This window comes from Cardiocondyla obscurior, linkage group LG04 (genome assembly GCF_019399895.1).
Source record: "Cardiocondyla obscurior isolate alpha-2009 linkage group LG04, Cobs3.1, whole genome shotgun sequence".
Lineage (NCBI taxonomy): Eukaryota > Metazoa > Arthropoda > Insecta > Hymenoptera > Formicidae > Cardiocondyla > Cardiocondyla obscurior.
This window is the reverse complement of record NC_091867.1, coordinates 9,970,992-9,990,414: the sequence shown is the minus strand read 5'-3', so window position 1 is coordinate 9,990,414 and position 19,423 is coordinate 9,970,992. Positions and strand designations below refer to the sequence as shown.

At 42.6% G+C, this 19,423-nt stretch overlaps 2 protein-coding genes across 4 annotated transcripts; one reads left to right on the top strand and one right to left on the bottom strand.

The window, feature by feature from the left end:
- Window positions 1-2,169: 2,169 nt before the first annotated feature.
- Window positions 2,170-3,189, bottom strand: LOC139101809 (small ribosomal subunit protein eS19). Of its 2 annotated transcripts, none has more exons than XM_070655235.1 (3): window positions 3,042-3,189; window positions 2,742-2,812; window positions 2,170-2,612 (listed from the first exon to the last, which is right to left on the bottom strand). In XM_070655235.1, the coding sequence occupies exons 2-3, from the start codon at window positions 2,810-2,812 to the stop codon at window positions 2,213-2,215; spliced, it is 471 nt and encodes a 156-aa protein (XP_070511336.1). In that variant the 5' UTR covers window positions 3,042-3,189; the 3' UTR covers window positions 2,170-2,212. The 2 variants fall into 2 exon arrangements, with proteins under 2 accessions (XP_070511336.1, XP_070511337.1); XM_070655236.1 differs by lacking the exon at window positions 3,042-3,189 and adding an exon at window positions 2,878-3,028.
- Window positions 3,190-3,469: 280 nt separating this feature from the next.
- On the top strand, window positions 3,470-12,992 carry LOC139101803 (persulfide dioxygenase ETHE1, mitochondrial). Of its 2 annotated transcripts, XM_070655229.1 has the most exons (7): window positions 3,470-3,597; window positions 3,686-3,832; window positions 4,712-4,856; window positions 6,784-6,969; window positions 9,440-9,528; window positions 10,719-10,929; window positions 12,343-12,992. In XM_070655229.1, exons 2-7 carry the CDS (start codon window positions 3,704-3,706, stop codon window positions 12,408-12,410), a joined length of 828 nt encoding a protein of 275 aa, XP_070511330.1. In that variant the 5' UTR covers window positions 3,470-3,597; window positions 3,686-3,703; the 3' UTR covers window positions 12,411-12,992. The 2 variants fall into 2 exon arrangements, with proteins under 2 accessions (XP_070511330.1, XP_070511328.1); XM_070655227.1 differs by lacking the exon at window positions 3,470-3,597 and having other exon boundaries at window positions 3,648-3,832.
- Window positions 12,993-19,423: the final 6,431 nt, after the last annotated feature.

Here is a 19,423-nt window from a genome sequence, read left to right as displayed (position 1 = left end):
TACTGGAGAACGATTTAAAGAAGGAGTGACGTTAGGATGTGATAATTGGATTTTTTTTTAATGTAACTTATAAAATTATTTCGCATAAACCTAATTACCTGTTTTTCAAATCCGGTTGGAGTGTCGACGTCGCTAGAAGATGCCGATGGGATATCGAATATTTCTTGCGGATGAGACGTTTTATTTGTTATCTCTCGTTTTTCAGACTGTTCTAATTGCATTTCCAAATTCTGAATTTCTTCTTAAAATATAATCATATAATTTAGAATTTTTGCTATTGTTGCTGTATTTCTGTTTAAAAAATATAAAAAAAATCCAATTATCACATAAGTTTAAAGACAGAATAAAAAGCCGTAACAAAAAATATTAAATTATTTTCATATTTTTGTAATTATTAAATAAATATTTAATATATATAAATTTAATTAATTATCCAAAGTTATACTCACGAATCATCCATTTTTTGTTGATGTATGCTAATTGTAAATATTGCATGGCTATGACTGCTATGTGCATTCATAGCAGTTGCCCCAGTTACACGACCCAAAAATCCTTGGGTCAAACATTCTAGCGTTTCTTTAGCATTTGTAACTTCTCTCTCGGTTACACCAACAATTTTTATGCGTTTGCTATCTTCTCTTATGTCCACAATAGATTGACTTTTTTACTTGTCTGATAAGAGATCATATAATTGTTCTTGATACAATTCCAAAAATGAAACTGTAACCTTATAGCTCCAGTTTTTCTTGAATTCAATTGTTTGAAAGATATCAAATGCAACTCTTGGTATAATACCCTTTTCTTCTACACCTGTATAATTGGTACCTATAGAATAGGTTTTGCCACTTCCAGTCTAGCCATAAGCTAACACTGTGACATTATATCCTACAGAAGGAAGAAAAATATTTTCAATGTAATGTAAACATAATATCTTGTCTTAAAAGTAAAGTTTTCCAAGATTATATATACATTTACCTTGAAAAATATTTTCTACAAGTCTTTTAATTGCAGTGTTATAAAATTTTTCCTGTCCAACATCAGGAGAAAATATGTAATCATAAGTGAATACTTTATCTGTATCACATATGCAAACTTGAGGTTCCCCAGGTATTACATCTAAGCACATTTCAAATCCTCTATTTACCTCACTTTCTACTAACGGACGGATACGTAGAGCGACTCGAACGGTATCGTCACACATCTACAAAATTTTATGTCAAGATAAACGTTAAACATTAAGAATTAATGTGTTGAAATCCATAGATTATTCTTTATTGCTCAATACTCACGGCTGCTTGTTATTCGTCGAGTCAGAAACGGCAGAGCCCAGAAATCCAACCACCGCCACACTGTACGAAATGTGACAAACCTCCAGCTTAGTTTTTAGAAATTTTGTCGAGGCTCGAAAATCATTCTGTGTTCTGTACGTAAACCAGTTTTATTGATTAACAATCTGTATTAGCCGTGAATATTATTCAATCAATAAAACTGGCTTACGTACAAAAAACAGAATGATTCAAGGCAGCAAGACGATCCAGGGTGATGTAACAGCAATACCAAAGAGAATCAGATCCACAGACTTTTATATTATCACGAGGCACGTTAGTGCCTCCCGCCATTTCGCTCATTTCTTTTATGTAAAGTTGTTGTCTGCGCAGAAAGTTGCGCAGACTTCACTCCACCGGCCGTCATGAAATAGAAATACTTTAGAGTGGTCACTCGGTTGCATTTTCATTGGTCAAGATGGCGGTAGAAATGGCGAACGGAAGTCATGGAGTTAAAAAGAGTAAAGGTGGAAAATTTAAAAGGGAACGAAGACTGTGTTCTTTAAAAAAAAAAGTCGACAACGATACTGTTTAATTAGAATTTTATTCAATTTTGATACATTTAACTCGATTCTGCTTGGGAGAAAAGTTGGAGAGTCCGAAAAACGCAATTGTTAATTAAATTTGATACAATTTCTGAGTATTCACGCATATCATGTGCACGTATTCTCATTTTGTTAATTTCTACTCGGTTAATTTTCATTTTTAGTCAACAGGCAAGAAAACAAGTTATAACATTAATTATAAAAACTTTTATAATATTAAATTCTTATGTTATTCGGTATATTTAATCACGTCGATGGAATGGTGTCGCTTGCAACTAATTACTGTCCAAAATGCCAAGTTCAAGTGTTTATATGTACTTTATTACAGACATAAGAAAAATATTAAGTCGTGAGAATAGTAGCTTCTTGAAGTTTCTGCTGCTTTTTGCTCTTAGCTTTAACTTGCGCAGCAATGCGATCCAAGTCCCGGCGTCCTTGGCTGGTCAGCTTGCGTCCTCCAAGAGGTGCTTTCTCGATCAGCTTCAGCTGTTCTAAACTCTGAAGCGCTTTGCGCGCGACGCTGCCCGCCGATCGGCAAAAGTGGCTAGGATGCGTTCCATTGCGTTTACGTCCACCAAAGATCTTGGTGACCGCGCCAACTCCAATCGGGCTACGAATATAAATGTGACGCACAAGGGCTGCGCACCTGATGTAATACCAATCTGGATCATAGGGTGCCAGTTCCTTGAATTTTGCCGTCTTCACAATATCCACCCACTCTGGCACGCGCATCTTGCCAGTTCTGAAATTTTACAGTCATATTATATCATCGAACTGTAATTATTAACAAGAAAAGTAACCTCATACATCTCACACATTAGACAAGCATGCATTAGGTAGGTTAGGTCGGACTCGATGCACATTTACTTACTTTTTCAGGAAGGCTGCGAAGGCCTTCACGAATTTTTGCTGATCAACGTCTTTTAGCGTACAAGATACCATCTGGAAAGAAATATTACCTCGATAAATTAGATAATTAATAAGTTGATTAATGCTTATATACACACGTTGCACGTGCGAGGATAAAAGCGAACGTTCCGGTATCTCGATCACCGATTATTGGGGAAAGTTATCGATACCGCACTAAACAGATACGTTTCTTAATATAAATTTCTATGTATTATTTATTAAAACGATTAAAATTATCGGAGGATCGTCGACCATTACACACCTTCGTGAGAATATCAACCGGAAAGAGTAAGATCTCTGTGGTAGGAAAATGGCCAACTAAAAATTCAGGTCTGCTTATTTCAACTGAGCTGATCGCATTTGTTTAGAAAGAAAGATGGCTTCCGACTTCCGACTCAATGCAACTAGTTCAGCTGCAAAAAACAGATTATCGAGTAGTCCGCGAAGCAACTGGCGGGATATTAAAAAATAATAATAATAATTTCTCGACAAAAAAATATAATTAACACAAACGATATTATACAAAATTAAAACATATATTTAATTAACAACCGGAAATCGTGATTAAGGTAGTACATAGGGGGCCGGTTGGAATTATATTTTCAAGATGGGCGGCCCCGTATCGAATACGTCTAAACGGCATCGCGGTTGCGTCGAGCGATTCCCATTGAACTCGTCGAGGGATACGATTCTCGTGATTCAGCGATTATCCGCCGTGACACGGCAGATCGAGGAGACGGCCGGAGATAACCGTTACGCGTGGCGCGACGTTACGCAAGTTCCTCGGCGAGGGGGATACGAAGTCGGAGGGACGGTGGGTACGTATCGTCGTCATTATCGTCGGTAGTCGTGCGCGACGCTACGCAGCGAGAGGTAAAGTGGGTGGGTGGGCTTTTATGTCATTAGACGGATGAGGCCCGAGTCATGATCCGCAATATTTGTCGCGCTGCGTTACGGACGGCCACGCGAGGGAACGGGACGCTCGCGAGACCGACCATGCCGGACGTTTTGACGGAGCGGGTGCCCTTTACGAAGGATTTCCTGTTTCGCCAGGTAAGGTAACGACGCGCCGGGCACGCTTGGCCGCCGACGTCATCTGGCGGACGGCGGCGACGACGTTGAAGTGCAGTCGCTGATAGGAAACACGATCCGAGGCCTCTCTCTGCGCCGTGCCACTCGACTCGCGGGATCGCGTGTTTTGATTATTCGCGTGGCTTCGTTTCGTTCGATTAATAAAACGATAGGGAAGTAAATTAAGTGGCCGTGGGAAGCATTAATGTTTGGAAATTTTAATTCAATAAACTGGTAAGGAGAAAAGAGACAAAGACATAATCGAATAATTAATTAGAAATCGCTTTTTAATTTGTGTAATTGTTAAAATTAACTGAGGCGGAAAAAAATATATTTTCAATTACTTATGTTTGCATAGGTTGGTTTTCTTTGCTTTCTGCACGTCGCACGCGAATCGGAGCGCCGATTCTATTGATAGGCTTCTAAATCTAAACCTAGGAACCATCGCTAAACGCTAATTGTAAATTAACGCGTTTATTTATCCACGGCTGATTATCTTATCTGTCGTACTTCTATTTGATTTCCTCGTGATCGAAATACGCGTGCGAACGTTATTTAAAAGCGTAAGGTTCCAAATTTGCCTGTGATTTCATTCGATCGCGCATAACGACACATAATCGCATTAACATTATTTTCTTTCGCCATTAAGCTTAATTTCTCTCTCGACGTTTTAACGTATCGCGTCGCGTTGCATTTAATCGATTTTGTTTACAATAATTCGTAATAATTCATAAAGGCGCAACAACGGCGACGTAATATTATCAAAACACAAGTAATGTGTTGTTCACATTATAATATATTACAATTTATTTTTCGCATGAATACAAGTAGGCAATGAACTGTTTTGAAATCACCTTTCAGCTCTTCGACCCGATATCCAGTACGTACACGTATCTGCTCGCCGATGTCAATAATAAGGAAGCGATTTTGATCGATCCGGTCATCGAATGGGTGGACCGTGACAAAACAATCGTCGAAGAGCTCGGATTAAAGTTGAAATACGCCCGTGAGTTGTCAATATTCTCTTCTCTAACTCACGCTACTTTTACGATGCAATATACATATTTTGCTTTTTTTCCTCGTCTTTTAAAGTTCTATTTAGAAAAAAAAAAAAAAAACAAAATTAGATTAGTGTAAAAAATCTTACGGCGGAAGTCGAAGCTCGGGAGCGTTGCCTCAGCCGCAAGTGTGAAAAATTTTTAGGAAAAACTTCTCGGATATATTTATCGGACGTTAAGCTTTGCATATGCGGCGTTTATTGCTCTCTTAACTTTCACAACTCGTGAAGTGCCGAATCAATATCAATGGCCACTTCCAGCAACGTTACGCGTAATAGGATCTTTTCCAATTTCCTGCCCCTTTTATTTAGCGAGATCGAACGTAAACCTGGAACGTTTTGGGTGACTTTGTTTATCGGCGACGTGGAATCCGTTCGCCGGTTGTAAATCAATAAGCGCCTCGTCTTGATTATTTATTATACGCGTCTATTAAGCCTGCGCGCGTTTTGCATTAACTTTCGCATGAAATTAATCATCCCGCGGATATGGAAACCCAACATTTATTGACGTTCCACGCCCGTAAAACACCCGAATCGATCGCTAATTAATTACACACGCTAATTAACAACAAAACGTATTATCTTACCGGCGTCGTTACTCGATATCGTCGGAAATGCACTTGTCGGCAATTACGGGATGCCCCGGTGTCGTGATTTACGAGCCGAGGGCGCGGAGTTATATCGCGAACTATCCTACTAACCGACCAATATTTGCCGAACTTCGTAATGAATTAGCATGCAATCTCGCCGCTGTTAAGGATGGCCGTGGACTCCGCATAGTTTCGCCATTGTCCTGAGGGTTAACACGCCCGCGGACTGTAAACCCCAGGCCCAGGCCCCGCTTTGCCATATTGCTGAACTTGGCCAATTCCGATAAAGAACTTGGACTTGGGTGCGCGATGCGATCTCGCGCGGGTAGTTGTATTAATTCTCATTCTCGTGGGTGGGTCGCGACGACGGCGGAATTATTCCGACGAACCGTGCTTATCGCGGCCGCGGACGGATCTGCGTGGAAATTAATTAAGTTAAACCCCCGATTAGAAAGATTGGCTGATTAATCATCGGCGTTGATGCTGTATATGTGCGTTGCGGAGACGTTTCTCTTATCCCGATTCTTTTTTTTCTTTTTTTTAATTTTCTTAACACTTCGATTTGCTGCACGCGGGGCTAATTTTAGATTCGTAAAGGGTCGACCATCCGGTGCTTATTTGCGCGGCTTATTAGCCCTTACGAAATTCGCACCCTCGATAACGAAGGGATTTTCCGGCCGGCGGGAAGGGACCGGAATTTACGGCGTCATATATCACGAAAAAGGGTTGATAGGATTACCTTATTACTTATTACGCTATCAGAGCGCGAAGTGGTTTTTACGAGGGATCGCTTAGACTAAGTGGAACGTATGCACTTGTTTATGCGAAACTCCGCGTGTGCCAATTCTGTCCTGAACAAACGGACATTTCCATAATGCGCCTCTCTCTGTTTTCCGATAATGCGAGCGCCATTAATGCCGCCCCATTCCCGTAAAACTATGCGCATTATTTGTAACTCGGTTCTACAAAGAGAGCGAGGTCGCTAATTAGATTAATAGATTTAATGTAATTTAGTCATGTATTAAACGCGAACTATATTCACGGAACACTGTACGTGTGGATACTTTACGAAAGTACGAAGTATCTCAAAACTTTACGACGTTGATTTAAATTTTTTGAATCAACGTCGAAGTGCAGCTTTTTAAACGCCGGTATTAAAAATATTAAAAAAAAAAAGTTGACCATGTCACTCCTCGTCGCGAGATTTATCCGTAGACTATTTATTAGATTTCTGTCTCGATTTATATGTCGATAACCGAACGCCTGTCTCTCTTTCGTTGTTGCAGTGAACACGCACATGCACGCGGATCACATCACCGGGACAGGCCACCTGAAGCATCTGTTGCCCGACTGCAAATCCATGATATCGCGTACCAGCGGCGCTAAAGCGGACATATTTCTCGAGCCCTACGATCAGGTCCAATTCGGCAGGCATCAGCTAAGAGTGCTGCCCACCCCAGGTCACACCGAAGGTAAGCTTTCATTCACAGACACGTCTCGAATCTAAGATCTACTCTTTCCCTCCGTACAAGTCCCACTTACGAGTCCATACTCGAGGCACAAATATTCGTAAACGAATGTTTAAAAAACAACCGATGCATTTTTCCATCTTTGGCCACCTCGCAGCTTATTAATTTTTAAAACAGAAACTCGAGAATAACTCGGGGAATCGATTATACGCGCAGCTTAATCGATGCGATTAAAGTTGTATATTTTACCGGTATATATCGAACGATGTTTTGTCGAAAACGTAGCTTTTGCTTTTGCCTATGGATTTTTTTTTCTTTTATTTTTTTTCCATCCGTAAAATATTATACCACTGTCCATTTAGCTAGCATCCTACCATCGTCTATGTGTCAGCTACATGGAGTGGTAAAATAGAACACAACGCCGCCCTATAAGGGGCTAAGTGCATAGTGTATCATATTTGATACATACGTGGATTTCAGCGTTTTCTCGACGTGTTCTGTGAGCCATTTCGCGTTACGATATACGTACATGATTTATTGTCTTGTTGAGGCCACCGGTGAAAAATGAGCCTCCCCATTTTTCCCTATCCTTATCTGTATCGCTTTCGAGAATTATTTCGCTTTATAACATTTACCTTTAACCGCGAGAATTTTAAATCGCGACTCGCTCGAGCGTAATTATTTCGTATTTCGGTTAATTGAACGTGTCCATTCTATTCTAAGCTCGCCGCTTAAGCGCGAGTCTGCTAGAGTCGGGAAGGATCGAAAATATAATTCACATTTATCTCGAATGCAAGGATCGATGTAATTAACTTTAGTCGGAGAGACGTGGAATTGTTAGACGTCTTAAAATACACCGCCCTTTGATAAGCGGACTAAGTAGAAGCTGATAATACGAAGAAGAGAGAAGTGTGAAAAATTAAAGAAATTAAAATTAAACAATTGTGATATCGATCTTTAAATGCCTTGAAAAGTATTGCCAGTCGTATTAAGCGCTGATAGAAATTGAGAACCACGTGCTTGACTTCATTTTTAATACGTTTAATAAAAAATATTCAATATTGTAATATTTTTATTCGATATCGCGTATAGTTGTACCGTGATATTTTTTTTGTACAGTCGTTTTTAATATTCTTATACATTCCAAACGTATTTTTAAAGGAGATTAAAATTTTATCCCGTTATTGCAGCTTCGTCTTCTTTTCGCATTCCTCTCTCTTCTTTTTCATTATCTTCAGAAGAATAAGAGCATATGCTGCACAGTGTTTTGAATTTTACACGCGTGTTGCGTGCGCGATACAATCCCCGGAGTGATTAACTTGAGCTGTTCTCTATGTGGGATGTATAAACTGTAATTTTCTATAGTCTTTTGAATCCACGTGTTTCTATATTGGTATAAATTTCTTTTTTTTTTTCTTCTTTATTTTCTTCTTTTATTAACGACAAAGCTCCGATTCTGGTCGGCGTTCTCTTGCGAGAATTACCGCGAAGTTAAGCGCCCATTAAGAATCACGAACCCTTCCATTGGTTCGAATTTTTTTTTTCGCCGAAAAGAAAAGCTTGATACAGTATTATATTGTCTGATCATTTATTAATTTTTCAAATTAATTTTTATAATTAATTTAACACTAAAATAACGTTTGAAAATCGTTCTCGGTGTTCCGGCTGAATTTAGATTTCACTGACGTCGTAAAAATTTCTTCTTAGTCTCACACGTTTGTGGTATTCAATAACTTTGGACACGTACACGTGTATATATATTATATATGTACTATATACGTATATACACGTGCTGCGCTATCGGAGTTACGACGAAACGGAACGAAAAAAACCGAAATAAAAAGGAAAAAAAAAAAAAAAAAGAGAAACACGGCCATTCTTATCGATCGCGCCGAATTCGCTATCCGTCGTGACTCAATCGTTCGTCCGGGAAAATCCCTGAAAGCGTCTAGTGAGCTATCTCGATATCGGACCCACACGATAGGGACGATTTTTTTTTTTTTTTTTTACGCGTTGAACACGCGCTCCGCGTGAATTAAATATCTGCGGGCTGGGATACGCGATCAGCCTCGTTTTTGTACGCCATAAAATTCAAACGTTGCTGATTAAATTCCTAGATATTTTCCGGCCTTTCTGAGTAAATGCATCGTGTACGTTTTCACCGGAAAGGGAAACCGATAAATATTTTTTAAAGCACGCGTTGTAAACGTGCGTATGCGTGCACAGAGAGCGCGAATAATTTCATTACCGCCAGAATTTTAACTGCGTAACATTTTCCATGGACTCGTCATCGTGATTTGGTCCTTATACGTTTGAAATATGTGGGGGGGGTTTATTGTGCGCCAGCCGATTGCAACGCGAAGCACCGCTAAGAGATAAATATACATTTGGCTGTAAAAACGACGTGATGCTGGGCGGAGGCTAGCCGAAGCCAGGTACGATATCGTAAATATTCCATCTGATATCTGTGCAGGTTGCGTCACGTACGTTTGCGATGAGCAGGGAATCGCGTTCACGGGCGATGCTCTCTTGATACGAGGATGCGGCAGAACTGATTTTCAGGTAAGCCCGATCCGCGAAACTCGTAAAAAAAAAACAAAAAAAAAAAAGAAAATAGTTGTTCACTTTTTGTTTGCGCACCGAGACTCTAATTACCTTTTCCTTTATTTATTAATCCAAAAAAATGCGGGCTTGTCTTTATACAACGCGCGATTAGATCGAGCAACGATATCGTGCCTTCTCGTTTCAGCGAGAAAATGTTTGCGATAACGTTTAATGTGAGGTCGTTTACCTCGTTACGGCACATCTTTTGCGATCGTAAAAAAAAAAGAGAAAGGAAAGGAGAAGAAGGAGAGGGGAAAAATCTGAATTTTATGCCGTATCGGAAAACTGGGTGTTAAGGTTTCTCCGCGAAAGCTCGTTTTAAGACCCCCTCGCTGCCAGAAGTTGCGCCTGCGGCGAAGTTCCTTTTCCGCGGAACTGCCGACGACGACTCGTCGGCGATTGTCGTCGATGTAATTGCCGGATTCCCACCCAAATAATTTATTTCGCGTCTCGGAACTAATCGACGAAGCGATTCTCATCCGGAAACATCCAGACGGCGGCCAGAACCCTGAGTTCGCGTCGAAATATTCGACGGGCGCTCCGCAATAACGTTTTCCCTGTGTGTCGTGCGATGTGTAGTGCAAGTAAACGTCGATATATCATCGGGAATGTGAAAGACTTTTTTCCCCGCGACTCTCGCGTGATGAATGGCCGTCCGTCATCGCGCTCGACCGCATTTTATAAACGCGCCGCGCGACCCTTTCTTCCCTCAAAAGCCTGACTAAACGGTGTTTCGACATGGAAAACCGACCGAAAATCGTTACACTTTCGCCATGCCCGCGACTTTGAGCCCCCGCTTTGAATTCGATTCATCGCAGGACGATAATTAATAGAACCGATATCGAATCAATTCCATGCAAACGAGTATCAATTTCAACGAAACGGGAATCATGTCTGTGCTAAATATAAAAAATTTATCAAGAGATTAATCCCTTCCTCTCTTTTTTTTTTATCGTTACAATTTTTGCCAATTAGCCAAACGTATATATAAAAATTAAATTTTACGTTTTTATTTTGTTAATTACTCGTTTTTTTTTTTTTTTTTTTTTATCGCGCTCCTAACTCGCATAGTTGTCGCGTATTACAAGTTCCGCGGCTTTATGAACGTAATTGCCGTCTGCTCGAATTACCGTGCCACCTGTGCGCAGGGGGGATCCGCCACGATCCTGTACAAATCCGTCCACGAGAAGATCTTCACGCTGCCGCGAAATTACCGGTTATACCCGGCGCACGATTACAACGGCAGAACCGTCACCACCGTGGCCGAGGAGAAAGCCCTTAATCCTCGACTGTCCAAGTCGCAGGAGGAGTTCGTCCAAATTATGAACAACCTCAACCTGCCTTATCCCAAGATGATCGGTAAGTTTAACAGAATTAATTTCCTTTATGCATTCGTCCCATTTTTTTTAAATAACACTTGCCTCGCCGTCTTTGCATTCCGTTGGTATAATTAGTAACTCTACTTCCGAGCTTTTTTTCTTTTTAAAAAAAAAAGATTACCCAGCTTAAAAACTAGTAAACATTAACGAAAAGTAGGAAAAAAAAGGGTAAAATTGCAACAAAAAATAGAGGTTGAAATTTGCATTAAGAGATCTGATACGAGAGTTATTATAAAAACTAGTTTGTTGGACTAGCGTGCGTTCCGTCATCGTCGACCCACTCCTGTCATAAAAATTTTTTTTGCAACTTGCGTTATAAATTTCCGAGTCTTAGGCTCAACACGGTCTCGATAGCGATCGGAAATAATTAATATTGCCACGGAACAAGGTTGCTGCGTTATCTGAACGTAATCGGGATGGCTTTCTCGAGGAAGCCGGGCGGTTTCACGGATTCCCATCGGGGATTCGTATTCTATTTTTGGGGTCGCGCGGGTCTCCGTAGCTATCAGCTCGATTCGCTGATAAGCTAATGGTCGTCTTCGGGGTGTTACGGCGTCGTTCTATCTGTCGGTACAGCACCGGATGTTGAATTTGTCAGAAGATCACGTCGATCCAGCGGGCCGCTTGATCACGTAGCTTCTTTTCGCGAAGGAAAAAGTGAAAACTCACCGAATCCCGCAGAAATTTCTGCGGGGCGTAACTTTTTTTTTTTCCCGGCGCTTTGAATCGATCGGACGTGAAGCGGATCGCGAAGCGCGAGCTAAGCGGAAAACTTGGCTAACAGTTGTGCGACCGTGAGGGAAAATGATAAAAAGGTGCTTTTGCGGCGAATGGGTGAATTAAAAAGGGATTCCGCGCGAATCCACTTTGCCGCGGCTCTCGATTTTTCCAATTCCCGGCGTCGAGAATCGGTTTCAAGATATTGAATTGTTTTCGCGAATATCTCGATTCGGCCGTCAGCGCGGGCGCGATTTGAAATTAACGAAGAGACGGTTTCGCGGAGAGGTAATATTTCCGGACCGCGGTACCCGCCCTCGGCGTAACTCTTCTTCGCGGCGGGTCTAAATATTAAATGTGAGCGGAGACGCCATTACATCCTGCCGGCGGAGCGAAAGGAAATCGATGGAATCACCAGTTTGCATACCGTCGTACGCTGAATAAATGAGCCCTTTATCTCGCGAGCGAGTCGAATCAAATTTTGAAAATTACCCCGAAATAGCGGATTATCCGGGAGCCAGCTTTGCGTGTAATGACAATTGTCGGGGTGAATTCCCGGTAAAACCGTCGGTTCGGGGTTGGAAATAGACAGAAAAATATTAGATTATTGCATCGCATTTGACATGTGCCGCTTTCGCAACAAAAGCGCCACGAATATAATACGACGCTGTTTCAGATAAAGCCGTACCAGCCAACAAAGTTTGCGGTCTGTACGAGCTGAGGGAAGAAAAGGGCGAACAATGAAAATTATTGACAGCGTAGCTGCCGATGCACTAGCGCCAGTATTGTAATTCCCCCTCATTCTATTAATAATGCATGGTCTCAATAGTTGATATTCATATATATCACGGATGGAGTGATTTTCCCTAATTTTAGCGCACCTTACCGTCGATTTTATTGACGGCGAACGAGATATAATCGTATATATTCGGTTGATTTTTGCCGCGGAGCAACGAGAAAAGTATTTGCGAAAAAGGTATTTATGAAAAATATTTGAGGCCTTTGAACACCTACCGCGCGCTTTTGAATTGTGCCGCTGGACGCGAAAAATTGCGCGCTGAAAACTCTTGAATGCCGCTGTCAACGTAAAAGATGAGTTTTGTTAATGCGCTCATTCAATCTAAAACGTTTTTCTTCTTTTTTTTTCCTTTTTTTTTTTCCTGAAAGTATCTTTTTATTTCGCAACGTCGCACGATAATTTTCGGAGGTGGTGTCTCGCGCCCGACGTCACGATTCAAATGCGACGGAGAAGCCTGAAAACGATTGTAAAGGCACGCGATGGTGATGGGACATGGTGATTTTTAATATACAATTCATGTGTTGCAACGGCGTCGTTGAATTATTATTCCCCGCGTTCTATTTTGCATGAACGAGCCCGCGGTCATTTATTTACATTTGTGCCCGCGCATTTTAGCGCATATTAAAATTTACTTAAAAATTTATACGTCAAACAGGAAACGCGTGCCATCTTTTTTTTACGCGCTAAAATGTTATTTAATTGCGGCGCTTTGTTTCACGTGCATTCTCGAACTAGCGTTTTATTTATCGCGACATCAGCAACGTCTAACCGATAACGCGTATCAAACGAGCGCTTTATTTCACCTGCGCGCTTTAATGGGTTGAAATAGTGCGTTTTATGCGCGAAGTACACGTTCTTTGAGGTATACAACCTGTGTTAAACGCACGACTGAATGGAGGAACGTTGTACAACATTTCGAATCCTCGAATGGAAGAATGAATCACGCTAACCCAAGACGACTTTAAGCGTTAACTTTTCCTTTTTTATTCTTTTTTTTTTTTTTAATTACTTGATCGTTAACATTTCGCGCGTTTAATATATGCGTTACATAATTAATTAAGAACTTTTTCTATTAATATTTTGTGGGCGAAGTCTATCGAATGTGTGAGCGGATATCTTTTCCTCTGCGGTGCCCGTGTACGGCGTCTCAGAGTTACAGCGTAATAATTTACGGGCAACGTTTCCGAGGGCTCTCAAGTAGATTTTTCCTTAATGGAAATTTTTCCACTAGATGTAATTACCGGGATATTTTGCTAATTCAATTACCGAGGTTCGTGCGAGTAACGAAACTTGGCGGTGATTTTTTCGGGGGGGTGAGCTTCGTTCCCGCGAAATAAAACTTCGCCGGCCGAAGAGAAACGGGGCCGATGGAGGACAATAAATGAAAGTAATGTATTAATTTAACGTCGCGATAAAATAACGCGAATCTGTCGGAATTTGGTCAGCGCGCGTCGATCGCATTAATTAATATTATTAATATATTATAATATATTTGGTGAAGAAGCCGCGCAGTTGTCGGGCAAGCGGGACGATTGTTGAAATCGGCCGAGATATTTTTCGCTAATTGCAAGTGCGGAGCGTGGCGCGTTAAAATATTCTATGCATTTAAGATCGTCAGACCTTCGTCGGCGACGTCGCGACGCTTCGAAGAGCCTTTCCTTTGAATTACCGAGCTCGCCGTAACGTCTCAATTTCGCGAATTACATCCGTTCCTAAGTTATCACTCACTTTGTGCTCGCCCCATTGCGCGTATCGCGCCCTCATCTAACCGTCGTATCCTCGCGTTTTTTTAAATATTTTTTTTTCGACATAATTGTAGCTCGAAACTATCGTAACGCGAGACACCTTCTGCGGGCTGATGGATTTAATGAGAAAACTTTCTTACCGTCGCCCAGAGGACTCGAGATCGAATGGAAATCCCTGATAACTCGAGACCCGAGCCGCCGAAGCTCCGGACCACCTCGATATTACGTAACGTCAAGGGGGGGGGGGAAGGGGGAGGGGCCCATTATCTCGTCAGTTACTTAACCTGTGTTTACTTAAAACGTTCAAACGGTCGTTATTACCACTGTCGCACACAACCGCGGCGTTTAATCTCACCGATAATCTCGGCTGAATATTCCAATTACACTCGTGGCGAGCCGACGTTCTCGCGCCACGATAATGCAGTTCACATGTAATTAGGGAGATCCGCAAATCCATCATCTACTACGGGATCGAGGGACTGTTTGCAGTTCGCGGGGGGGGGAGAGGAGGGGGCGTTAATAATAACTTTTGGAACCTCGGAAGGTGCGCCGACCCCGCGAATTAGCGAAACGAAGATGACACCGGCGGCAAACAGAAAGAGAGAGAGTGAGAAAGAAAGGGAGAAAGAACGAGAGTCGGATGCGTTCAATGTTGGATCCTAGGAGAAAACCTGTCAAGGATCAGGACAAAGGGGTAAGTGAGATTTCGCGGGGGAGGAGGGAGAATGAAGAAGAGAGAGAGCCAGGAGTCCTTGTAATCGGGTTGTCGAAACGGGCTCCGTGCGCCTCGTCGAAACTCAGGGTGAAGAGACCCCCATGGTGCCGGTGGTGCTGGTTTCCTACTGCATAGCTGAGGGTTGAAATCGATACCGTTTCCAGGGTAACCGGTACGGCTACGGTACCCGACACACGGGCGAAGGCACACGGGCCAAGGCTACCTACTCATGCATTTTCATGCCCCGCCGAAAAAGGCCAAAGACAAGAGGCGTTGTTGGCCCGGCATCGCGCGAGCGGAGCGAGGCGGGTCGGGCCGATCCGATGACGAGGAATTCACCGATCCGGGGAAAAATTTTTTCGGAGGAATTCAATTTTTCCCGGGAGGCAGCACGTCTTGCCCGGCCGCGCGGAACCCTCCGCGGAAATATGATTCGGTACGGCGTACGCAATTTATTAGTTTAACGTTCGACGTCGCGGTCACGCGTTCCTGCCTCCGTCGTCTCGCAAATCCGCTCTGCGACTTTTATTTCGATGTTGTTACACCGCGGGATTGCGAAACGCGATCTTAATAAAGCGCGGAAACATAAATGTCTCCTTTTGTTTCAGCTGGATCGGCTTTTCGTTCGGAATCGCCGGGCTCGTTTTCGCGATGGAACTTTTCGGGCCGAATATCGAGGCTCTGCGCGGCTCTGGCGCTTATATTTATTTTCCAATTATGCGGAGGTGGTGGAGGAAAGAGAAAGAAAAAAAATGCTGCACCGGGTAAGATATTAATACGTTTTTATTAGTATTAAAATGAGATACAATTTTTGTGCGCTAGGTGATAATACTTGTACTTGCTTTTACTCGACTCTTATGTTTAATACTAATTCTTTGCTAATCTTTCGTGAGAGCCGTTCCGGTATTTTCGGATTTGTGAAATCTCTCAGTATTCTACTTGAGTATTAATACAACATTAACTAGATTGCATAAAGCTCAGAAAATATTACTGTAAAAATAGAGGAAAAAAAAAAATCTAAAGACTATATTAACAAATTAAAATTCTATTTCTCTAATTAAATGAACAAGATAACGAGCAACGAAAGAAATAACTTTTTATATCTTTCGGAATTGGGTCTTTGTTGCGGGGCGGGTCTGTATGGCACCTGCCCCATTTGTCCATGCCGGAAGATATAGCGGATTGCTCGCCGCATTTTATCGCGAGGACGGCCCTCACGGTGTTATCACTGAACAATGGCCGCTGCTGCCGAGGGAAAAGGACAGGCAATCCGGATCAGAAGCTCAATGCGTTACTTTGAGCGGCGGTGGCACCCTTCCCGCGTTCCCATTTCGCTACCTTTTCCGCTCTCATCACGAAGTGCGGTCCGGTTTCAAGAAACCGCAATTTTGAAATAACTCGGTCTTTTGAAAACCGCCTTCGCAGCTTGATAGTCATTGTCGGACAGACGGTACTGGAGTACAAGAGCACTCCTTTTCGCCGTCTTTTTTTTTTTCTCTTTTCCTTTTTTTTTTTTTTTTCTTCTCACATCTCCCATCAACGTGAGACAACATATGGAATGAGGGAAGGGTACGCGGGGGAGGAGGAAGGTAGCAGAAAATAAAACCGATGGCACAATTCGCGAGCTTGTAATTGATTCTGGAACGCGCATGATTCCCCGCGGCCGCGTTAGCGTATTATTTCAACGTGGGGTATCGCGACGTAACTCCGCGAGCGCGATACATCGAATAGCGAAATTACTATTTCGACGCGCGGAGCCAATTACCGTAACCAACGATGTGTTGTAACGATTGTATGTAGCTACGCACGAAGGGATCGGCTACAAACATATCGGGGGAGTTTTTTTCTTTTTTTTTCGACCACCACCGCTGTAAACAACGTTATGTTTATTTAACCGCGTTTTACGAAAAATTTAGGAGGTAGATCGCGGTCGAACTATTGTCGACCGCTTTGCGCACAAAAGCGGTCATTTAATTAACAACCGTTTGCATAATCGCGGTAAACATAAAAGCCATATAAATGCACAGTAGAAAGAGACGTACGGAAAAAAATAATAAAAAAAAGGGAGGAAAAAAGACCGTGAAATACTATTGAGAGATGAGAATTTGAAACCGGGCTCCGGGTTATCGTGCATTTTTCGGGATCACGTGTATTCCAAGCGTCATTTTTATTTAACTTGAGTTAAAAACTGCCGTCAAAGTTTACAATTCACCAATTTTTTTTTTTTTATTCGCGTTTCCCGGCCCCAGCGCGAAATCAAATACTTCGATCATGCCAAACGAAATACACCCTCTTCCAGAGGCGAGCCTCGCGAATATTCACAGTTCCGTGCACGCGATTCCACGAAAGAATCCCCGACGGAGGAATATTTGTACGGTTGCCTTGTACTTATTCACCACAAGTGGCGCATCCGTGGAGCGGTAACGTGATTTCTTTGTTACCTTATTGTCGTCGCGATAGCGGGAGTTCGTATCTACAGGTTGTTGATTTTCCCGCGGATGCAGACATTTCAGCTTCTGTTCCACCGTAACTCCCTTTCGCCCGCCCTTACCTCACCCTTTGTTGTCGACCACCGTCGCTTCCGTCTGTTTTCTTCCCCCTGTTTTCTTCCCCCCCCCCTTGTTTTCCACCCCCTTTCTCGCCCACCTTTCTCGCCCACCTTTCTCGCCCACCTTTCTTGCCACCCAGTCGCGTCGCCGAATCGTCTCGATTTCTTGCACAGGTATAGAAAGATCAATTTACTTTCAGACTCCACGCTTCTTCGCTGACTTGCCACCGGCTGCGATGGATTTCCTTGGCTCTCCACGGTTCTCCTCCTGCATAAGGAACGGCGAGCCTCTTTAATTGGCAAAAAGAGTCACATCTCGCATTTTTACGACCGCGAGGGTCTCGTTTCTTTAATTACACCAAGAATCACGGAGTTTCACTTTCTTTGTCCGGGCGCAAATGAATTGTGTAGCTTTAATCAAGGCAAAACTAAGGTAACTTCTTCCTTTTTTTACTTCTTTTTCTTGTTTTTTTCTTCTTCTTTCTTTTTCGAAGTAATTAGTATCATGTATTTTTGTAATGAAATCCTGCGAGTAATTGCGAGTGACTTCCCGTTTAATAAAACCCAATAGCGAATTTAAGTAGAACGTGTAACTTGTTTAAAGCGAAACGCGTATATATACATATATAATATATATATATAACAGATTATTAAAATATTTCTAAGTGAAATAGCCACCCGGTCGAGTGTTCTGTCAAACAAATGCTTTTATTAATTCCCGCGAAGTTTGAAGAGCGGCGCGAGGCCGTGACGCAGGCAACAACGTTATTCCGGGAACCGCTTCAATTACACGGGAAACAAAGTTGGTAATAATTCTATTTGGAAATATTTCGCCGGCGTGAGCGCCGGACCTACAGGTACCGAGATTTTCGTAATTCCGACAGCTACATTCGCCTCTATAATTCAGATCTGCAAATAAACTCATTAAACGCACGCAGCTTCGCGCCACTTGAACGACAGAGTAATTTAACGATGAACGGTACACATCATCGATAATGAGCGCCGAAGTCGAAATAAATCAAAGATATTGATTTATCACGAAGCGGGGAAAATCGACGCCGAAATTTACGTTTAATCCCGCACGAGCGGATCCGACGCCAATTTCCAATATCAATTTTCAATGTTTTCGCAATATTATAAGAAAAAAAAAATAAAATAAAATAAAATAAATATATATAACGCGGTGCAGTTTAATCTGATAAAAATAATACTGCGCGGAATAAAAAGAGAGGGTCGGCAAATCGAGGAATAAAATTGTATAATTAATACTTAAGCGAATTTCCTATCTTTCGCGTACATCCCGTCGCGGAATCGAATTCTTAATTCAATTAGGTACACCGACACGTTTATCAGTTTTATTGAAAAGCGATAACAACGACAGCGAGCTGATGCAATAAACATTATCCGATTGCTCAAAATATGCAGAGCCACGTCGAATTACGTTATATCGCCGCGTCTTTATTCGCGCGTGGAGATCTCTTCCTCAATTTTAATCGAGTCTCTTATATTTATTCATCGATTTACCTTTTCTTTTTTTAAGGACCCACCCGCTGCTCGCCCGTTTCGGGCGCAATCGATTTTGTCAATGAAAGAAGAGCTTTGTGGCCAGGCCGTGATTTCGCCGCAACACATCCGCCGATACGTTCGCCACGCGATGCGTGCCGGTCCTCGGATTAGGCGCCGGCCGGGCTAATTGAAATCCTCGCGGCGGCTCGCGCACTAATTGCCTAATCGGATGGCCGAAAGTCGCGCGGAGGCCGCGAGCGTTTCGCGCATCGTTTGAACCCGCGGCGTTCCCGCCACGTTATCGACTGAACGTGGCGCGCGTGCGGACGAGCGCGCGCAGCCTGCGGTCAGTCGCGCCGTGATTGGCCGGCGGGTTGGTGGACGGACAGCGTACCGGCCGACGCGCGCCGCCATCTTGCCGTCGCGGCGAGCTAGTGAGCGACC